Below are 9,112 nucleotides of genomic sequence, written 5' to 3' on the forward strand. Positions count from 1 at the left end.
CCCACCCCTGTAACCTATCCAGGTCTTGCTGCAGTCTTTCCCTCCCTACTAGCGTGCTCACCTCACCCCAAATTTTGGTATCATCAGTGAATGATTTATAGTGCTGTATTCCCCCATGTTATCTTCAATTTTCAACAAAGGACTCCATGTAGATCAGTCCACAACTGAGAATGTTTTTATGGTTCCTTCTCAGAGATATTTTTCTGTTTTTCTGTATCTTTTGGATTTGTTGTCATGTTATATTATAAAGCTCTGGCCAGTAAAGATATTTTAAGATTCTATATATATGTGTAATTGTGCAGCCAGAGTAAACAATATAATTGAACTGTTTTAGTGGCAAGAATTAAACTTCTAAGTGAAAATCCAATTCCTAAATGTGTGAGGATGTTCACAGAAACTACCATTAAAAATATTTTTCCTCCTTGTGCTTTCTAGTACACCAGACCACATCCTTAGACTTGATGGGCGTGTCCACACATGCAAGCATGTGCACTTGCAGCAGCTCAAATAGAAGCAGTGCAAAGTTGAGCTGGGGATTTTTGCCTCAGCACAGATGCTTGGACATGCACTTTGGTGTGGGGCAAATTCTGCCACTTGGGGCAAAATAACCTTGCCTGGCTCCTCGCAGATCTGCAGTCAGGGGGAGCTAGAGTCTGGGGCCAGCACCTGTGCTGTCCCCAGCAGTATAAAAAGCTGCCCTGTCCTGGTCACAGCAGTATAAATAGCTGCCCTGGCAAGTAACTCAGGGCTACACGCTCTCAGGAGCTTCTGGGGCCCAGCCAATTGGTACCTGGGGACACTACCCCTTGTGCCAGCTGGACTGCTGAGGCAGCCCTGAGAGTTCCCTGCACCCTTTACCTACTGCAGCAATCTGGCAGTGGGGGCTGCTGCCTGGCTGTAACCTGCTGCCCACCTGCCAGACTGAGATGAGGCATCTGCCCCTCTGGGCCAGCTGCCAGTGGGCTGTGGCTGCAGGATTAGCCTGTGAGTGGCACTACTGCCATGTGTGCCCCCTGCCCAGCCACCTGGGCAGCTATCGCCCAGAAGATGTTCTGGGTGTGGTGGCCTGCTTTGAGCTGTCAAAGCATGTCCTCCTGGCCCCATTTGGTCACGAGGTCATCCACAGCGAGCTGGGTCCAAGATGCCAGCTCTGAGCAGGCAGGGTCCTGAATGAAAAACAATTTTCAGCTCAGTTTTCAGTTCAGAATAGTTTACATTATATATCGTTTACATTATATATTTTGGGATACTTTCACTTTAAAGTTGCTTCCTACCACTGCTAGAATTCTTTCTCTGACAAAGTACAGTGTCACGGGACAGGGGTGGCTGTGATCCCCCTTGCGCCCCTTACCATGTCACATGGGCGACCTAGCACCCTCTTGTCTTGCCCGCCGCGTCTTTGCTGTTATGGTTCTGTAAGGGAGGCTGCCTACGATTCTCTTGTCCACGGTAATATGCTGGCACTATTCCCCATCCCTTATAGGGTGACTCGGTGCACCCCAGCCTTAAGGGCTATGCGTGCCTCCTTGCCTCTCCTTCAACACGCCCCAAGCCTCACAGCTGTTCCTGGACGTTCTTCAGTCTCTTGCCCTCTAGTGCCCCTCTCTGGCGCCCTTGGGCTCACCACGCCCTGGTGCCCCTCTCTGGCACCCCCAGACCTGTCACCCACCTGCCACCCACTCTCTAGCGCTCCTGGGTTTGTTGCGCACCTGGAGCCCCTTCACTGGTGCCCCTGGGCCGGTCGTGTAACCTGTGCCCCTCTACCGGCGCCTTTGGGCTTGTCCTGTAACCTACGCCCCTTTACCAGCGCTCCTGGGCCTGTCACACAACCTGCACCCCTTCTGACCCTCTGGGGTCCCCACCACAGTGCAGATCCTCCGAGATTCTCTCCTGCCCACGCCCTGTAAACTACACGCGTCCACACCCTCTGAGCTTCCCGCCCTCTCAGGGCCAATGCCGCGCCTCTCGCGCTTGGGGCTCAGGTGGCCCGCAGCCGTGCCTGGCCCCTTGACCCTTTCCTGGGTCATTTGCCCACACTGGACAAAATATCACCCCCACAGGCCTATATCGCGCATCTCACGCTCGTTCCACGCCTCTCGCGCTTCCTCGCCCCTCTGGGCCTATATCGCGCTTGTTGTGCTCGTGCTGCGCCTGTCACACCTGGGGCTCAGGTGGCCCGTAGCCGTGCCTGGCCCCCTGACCCTACCTCCGGGTCGTACGCCCTACTGGGAAACCGCCCTCGCAGGCTGGGGTCCCAACCCCACATTCACCGGACGCCTCTCTGGCACTCTAAAATGCTGTGCCCACTGTGGCACTGCTCACTGTGCCCCCGCTGGGCACCGGGAACCCCCAAGTTACTGGGGAGCCCCCGTGAGGCCTCCTCACGCCCCTACAGCCTCACCTGGTTCTCCTGTATTAAACAGTAACAAAACCATGAGCCAAGCAGCTGCAACACAAACCAGAAGCCTACAGGCTTATAACACAAAGCTTGCACCTCACTAGGCTCTTCATCATGTTCCTCTTAGGGTTCTCTCTACCCCTGCATCATTGCAGCTGGTCTGCGTGGTCAGGCAGCAACCATCCACCCAGCCTGCTCAGCTCTCCTGCAGAGCTCCTGCACCTGCCAGAAGGGAACTGTCTCTAGGCTCTGGCCTGGGCTGTTTATAAAGGCCTAGCCCTGCCCCTTTCTGGTCATATGTCCTGCCTGGTTGCCCCAGCAACCGGCACCTGAGCTGCTCCGGTGATTGGCAGCTCCTTAGTCCTATTCTAGGAACAGGGCACCTAAGTGTCCCTGTGACATACAGGATTGGCAGTCTAATAACCTTTGATATTTAGAGCTTAGTACAGTTCATTCATTATACAGTACATAAACAAAAGATGTGGTAGCTTCTTAGCCTTCAGGGGTTTAAGTGAATCTTACAAAGATATGTGGGATGTCAACAGATTAGATTTAATTTGTTGCCCACAATCAAATACCCAATTAGTTCATTTAACAGTAGGATAATAATTGAAAAATAGGTTATGTACAATACAGTATAATAGCGTGTATTTATAAGGAATGTGCAGTTCAAAGTGTATAATTATTTACAAAGTATAGAATAATAATTCCTGAATTTCTGTCTTGTTATAATTTCATTGAGGGATTTATAGACCATAAAGAGACTTTAAAAAAAAAAACCAAACAAACAAAAAAAACCCATTGCAATCTATACTCAAGTAACATCCAGGAAAGGCAATTACTGCAATTACCTGGATTAGTAAGAAAAAAAAATTAAATGGATAATGACTCCACCTACAGGATTTAAGTGGTAAAAAAGGGACTATAACCTTTCCTATCCTTCCCCCTCATTAAAGGTCAACAACCTATCTTCCCCATCAGCTAACAGCATCCTTCAACATAAAAAAAAAGGAAAAGGGTCGGTAGAGGTCACTAAAACACTGTTCATCTTCATATGTCCCTGATGAGTCTGGAAAACACAGATATAGCTACTGGATGTAAAAGTTGTAGTAAAAGAGAACAGAATATGGAATTCATGCATTAAAGCTACTATGTACAACATTTATAATATGCAATATAGACTTGCAAGCTGCTGTAAATGAAGATAATAGACCTCTCCACTTAGGTTAGGAAAACAAAACTTCTCAGGAAGAAAGACCTTTTTTTAACCCAAAGGAACATCCTAGTGTTTGTATTACATAATCCTTTCCTTACAAAATAGTATGTTTCAGGCATCTATAGTAATAAAAAACTGTAATAAAAATACTGTCATAAGCCAACTATTGCATTACTTAGTGGCATGGTTTAATACCGATTACAATATGATAGACACCTACAACAGCATTAAGGGAAATAGGGAATACTGGTCCAAACGTTGAAGTTCATGGTTCAGATTTCAAACTTTCCATTAAGTAAAGCACTTAAGCATGACCATTGATGCCAAGTGGACTTAAGCAAATATCCAAGTGTTTGATGAACTGCAATGGACTTCAATACAGACTTAAAGTCAGTCCTGGGCTTAAGGGTCTGTGTGCAAAGATTTTTACTGAGTTTAGGATGAACTCATTCCTCTGCAGGGAACAACCACAAAGTTGCACCTACTGAGTTCCATTTCTCAGTACGTCTCTATTGCAATTACAGAAGCACTGCAGTGAAGTGTACACAGAGATAATAGAATCACAGAATGGGGCCTCAGGAGGTCACCTAGCCAGCCCCCCTGCTCAAGGCAGAATCGTCCATAACTAAACCATTCTGTCTAACTTGCTCTTAAACTCTTCCAAGGATAGAGTTTTCACAACCTCTTTGCGTAGGCTGTTCCAATGCCTAACAACCATCATGGTGACAAAGTTCTTTCTAACCTAAATTTCATCCGCTACAATCCAGGGAATTTCCGCAGTACCTGTTCCTTGTGTTGTACCTGCAGCCACAGAAAATAGGCTATCTTCATATGTATATCTTCAGGTATATGAAGGCTGTTATCAAATCTTGCCTCAGTCTTCTCTTCTCCAGACTAAATATCCTAGTTCTTTCAGCCTGTCATTATAAGTCATGTTTCCCAGGCCCCTAATCATTTTTGTTGCTCTCCACTTGACTCTTCCTACTTTGTCCATAACTTTCTTGAAGTGAGGGGCCCAATTCTAGACACATTATTCTAGATGAAGTCTGGAAATACTTAAGCAACCTTTAAAAAAAACTAACTCCAGTACTTGCTAGATGTGTTGCCATAAGAGGATAGAGCCATCACAAGCTAATTTATCCAGCCTCTTAGGTGGGTTTTGAAGCCTATGCTGAGCTCCACACTGCTCTAGCTGCACTGCTAGCAATACCTGAGCTAGAAGTTTAGGCTGTTTTGGCTGTATCTATCCAAGCTGCAGACTCTACTGTAGACATATACATGCTGCATACTACTAGCTACAGTTCTATCAAAGACAGTAGTCTATAACCAGCAGTTTAGATATTTGTTGAGACATTTGTATTGCTCTTATTGCCATGTTTTGTACTTCAACCATCTGCATCAACAGGTAGAGTATGCAAGATCAGGTCCTTAATAACTAGTACCAAATATGACACATACTCTTTGCCAATAGAACCTTTGAAAAAGTTAAGTTATTCCAAAAATCATCTTTTTCAAAAGTCAAAGATATTTTAGATTCACTAAAGTGAAAAAATCTGCGTTGACAGGGCTTTTTCAATTGAAATGGAAATTAATTAAGAAACAGATGCCTTAACAGATGTTCCCCTAGCTGCAACCAAGCCTCACAACTTGTGTTTTTCTAATTCAGTGTAACAATAAATGGAGAGTGTCCTAACCTGGTTTTAATACCTATAAATCTGAAATATTATATCAAGTGGCTGTGAAAATAAAAGGCACAAAATCCTGTTTGCCTTATGCTTCACTGGAGTTCCACTGACTGCAACAAAGTAGGTTTGATTTTCAATTGACACCCACAAATAAGAAAACAACTGGATGCAGGCAGAGAAACATTTTCATCAGTATTAAGTTGATACAGGATCTAAATTAAGTACAAGGAAAACAGTGAGAAATTCTGAGTAAGAAACACCAGTACTTGGATGTTGGTTTGAAAAATGGCAGAGAATCCTGTAATTGTCGTATATTGTTTTATCTTTTTATGAGATAAACACAGCCTCACTACTATATAATGGACAGATTTATCTGTAATTTGCCAACTTGCCAATTGTACTGTATTGTATCGCTATCATTTTTTAATTAGTAAGACCTCCAGATATTGGGACATAAAATGAGTAAATAAAAGGGAGTTAAGACAAAATTAAATATGAAGAGACAAAACTTCCTAAGTATTATACTAAAGGGGAGGTTAGCTCTGTACATTTCTTTTTTTGTTATTAAAATTGGGTATAGGTGCAGAGTGGGAAAGCATAACTCCTGGCCAAGATCTCTGCTTCCTATTTAATAATGTGGAAAGGGCAACTAGGTCACAACTCTCAGACATCTGTTTGTGAATTCCAGACTGCCTAATGCTCATGATTTCCTAGCATGCCCTTCCTTCAGTCTGCCTGGCAGCCTGGTCTAACTGGCTTCCCACTTAGTAGAGAGCCAAGCAGTCTAGCTTATAGAGCTCTCTAGCTTCCAACCACCACCCTAGTAACTCATTCCTCACGTTCCCTGGATAGCCCTGTATGGCTAGCCATCATCCCAGGGTCACTGGTCAGCTGATCTGGCAGGCTAATGGGTGTCCTACCCCAACTGCCTAGTCAGCTGGCTGAAGGCAAACTAGCTGAGCAGCCAGCTCATGCAAAATTGCACATTTCTAGCATTTTGTTCTGATTTGTACATTTCAAGGAAAAGTCAAAGCAAACTTCTTCCTAAAGCAAGTACAGAACATCAAAGATATAAAAGAATGACAACTGACCTGGTTATAAAGGGCACAGATATGCAATGCTGTATTTCCTGAGGCATTCTGTGCTCCCATATCTGCTCCATAAAAAAGTAGATGTTCTAAATGCTGGACATGTCCATATCGACAAGCCTACAAAGAGATATATTAACATTTTGATTATTTATGTAGGTCTTACTGTATCATGCAAATATTTCAATTAGTCTTTCATCAAAGAATATCCCACAAGCTTAAGGCCTCATTTTCAGTTATTTCTTCTGCCCACAGAATGTCATGAGAAGCACCAAGAGATATCATCTCTGCTATTTTTTCTGTCCTTCTTGTGTCTCCTTTCCATAAACCAATATTTAACAATTCTACATTTGGTGTAGGATTCTTAAGTATAGTTCTGGCTCTCTAAGAACAGTTCTACTGCACCTGGTAAAGTCACTAGCAAGTGACAAACTCCCTTCTACTCCCAAGAGACCTGTCTTTAGCATCCCCCAGTTTATCAAACTAGGTGCTTGGGACCACACAGAGAAGCATGCTGTGCTGACTGGGTTGTCTGAAAAAAAATCACCCTAAAATGGTACTAAGTTATGAAAGGAAAATATTTACCATAGTGAATGCAAAACTGAACATATTGACTCCTACTGAAGGCAATGGAAAAACTCCCACTGGCTTCACTGGTGGATACACTGGGGTCTGATTCCTGCAGTTACTTATGCACATATCAGGTACATCTACATGTGCAATTAGGGTCAGAAAATAAACTCCAGTGCACTTCATGCCTGAGTTTATTTCTCTCGGGCACAGTGTTTACACATGTACCTGGGCCTGTAGCACACTGAGTCAAAGTGAAGCAGCAATGGGCTGGCAGGAGGCCTGGGAAGTCAGCCCTGTGCTCTGGGTAGCAGCACTGGGCAGCAGAGAGGGTGGCTGGGACATAAGAGTGCTACAATGCAAAGCTAGAGGGCAGGCAGCCCCCACACCATAGCACCCTTGTGCCCCAGCCAGCCCCAGTCACCATCCACATGTGCATTGTGGCAGCATAAATTACTCCACCATAGGATAGGACTTGTCCTGGATCGTACAATCCTATGCCTGTGTTAGTTAATTTACTGGACCCTAATTCCAGCACATGTGTAGATGGTGATGCTTTACTGCAGAGCTAATTAATCAACTCTGCAGTAAAGTGCATGTGTAGATGCACCCACTGACAATTTCTTTCTCAAATTTGAAGCCAGTGTATGCATAAAACTAAGCCTAAGTATAAATGTTTGAAGGATTGCAGCCTAATATACCAAAAAATACATGATTTCCAAATATTCACCCACTCACAGGGCCATTTTACTTTCACTAATGCAGTGGGAACTACCTATAACACACAATGACAAGACAAAATATCCATTCACATACAAAAGCCAGGATTAAGAAACCTATCGCCCTGTAAATTAACATGGTGTATATTTTGAATGAAAATCATTTATGAGCATGATAGTAAAAAATCCTATGCTGTTTTGAAACACAACCACTAGATGGCACTGAAGATGATGAGATTTCTGAACCTTGCTCTTAAAAGAGTGTAAATATGTTAGGGCGTTAGACTAAATAAAATACCCCTTCCCCATCAAGGTTTTCTTTTGGAGACCTTCCTCTCTCCTGTGAGCACTAGAAAAGTAATAGAAGCCTGTATCATATGAAAAAGTTAGGCACTTAGCAAGACAAGAATTGTTGCAGAATATAACTCAGTATACAACCATTTAAACTGGATAAGTAAGTGTAGAGGTACAATATACAGAGAGTCTGAATTTGATCCAAAGAGGGAAAACCTATGAGTTAAGTGGTCAGCCACATGCCTCAAACTGACTTAATGAATACTTAATATTAATTATTTATTGAACAAACCAGAGACCATGAATTATATGTAGACATTATCCGTTGATTAACCAAATACATTTGAGGAAATTCACAATATTTCTAAGAATACTGTTATCTACGTGATTTATCTTGAGCATGCCACAGTCTGTTTATCCTCACAGTTCCTATGTTGCACTAGGGAAGTATTATCTCCCATTTAACAGATGGGAGAGTTATGCAAAGGGAAATAAAGTCACTTTCCCAGAGTCACATCAGAAATCTGTGGTAGCGCAGAAAATGTGCCCAGATTCCCAACGCTCCCAACTCTAACCAGTTCCACTGGGTCATCATTCTTCTCTTTGATTGTGGAGTCCAGATGTAGATATGGGGGAAAGTCATTCATTACATACCTTATCCCTCTTGAATTATTTGTTCAAGTAAAAACAAGTTGAACTGAAAACAGAACAAGAAGTATTTAATCTGAAAAGAAACGAAAAGATATTACCCCCCAAAAAGCACATTGATTAGTAGTTTGGAAATCCCTCGTACTCCAGTATAAAACAATAATGTGTATTTGTCTTCCCAAGTATGGTGTAGTTCAGGACAGACACATGGATAGGAACAGATTAAAAGTTCCAGAAGCGAGTCATTGGTAAGTGCAAGAGACCTAGACATCAGGGCTATGCAAAGCTTTGGGTGGTGATTCGATTTGGAGGAGATTTGGCCTGATTCAGTGGCCAAATCTCTGAATCCGAAGTGAATCAGTGGACCAATTAAAAGGTCTGAAATGATTTGATTGATGATTCAGACAGTCCCCACCCGCTGCAGCAGGGAGCTGCAGCTAGACTCCAAGCTGGTAAGTAAGGGTAGGGAAGGGGGGGCTAGGAGAAGGGGGAGG

General features: G+C 43.6%; 1 protein-coding gene across 4 annotated transcripts in view; it reads right to left on the bottom strand.

Moving 5' to 3' along the window:
• The window catches only part of SHANK2 (SH3 and multiple ankyrin repeat domains 2), a 771,218-nt gene that overhangs the window by 586,721 nt on the left and 175,385 nt on the right, over nt 1-9,112 (bottom strand). For 3 of the 4 annotated variants that reach the window (XM_019551542.1, XM_019551541.1, XM_019551543.1), the window contains exon 9: nt 6,391-6,507. The exons of the other annotated variant lie outside the window; for it this stretch is intronic. In XM_019551542.1, the coding sequence (XP_019407087.1) occupies nt 6,391-6,507 (117 nt within the window). The remainder of the gene's footprint in view (nt 1-6,390; nt 6,508-9,112) is intronic. 4 annotated transcript variants of the gene reach the window in all.

The sequence above is a fragment of the Crocodylus porosus genome, unplaced genomic scaffold (assembly GCF_001723895.1).
Source record: "Crocodylus porosus isolate Cpor-Errol unplaced genomic scaffold, CroPor_comp1, whole genome shotgun sequence".
NCBI classification, from domain to species: Eukaryota; Metazoa; Chordata; order Crocodylia; family Crocodylidae; genus Crocodylus; species Crocodylus porosus.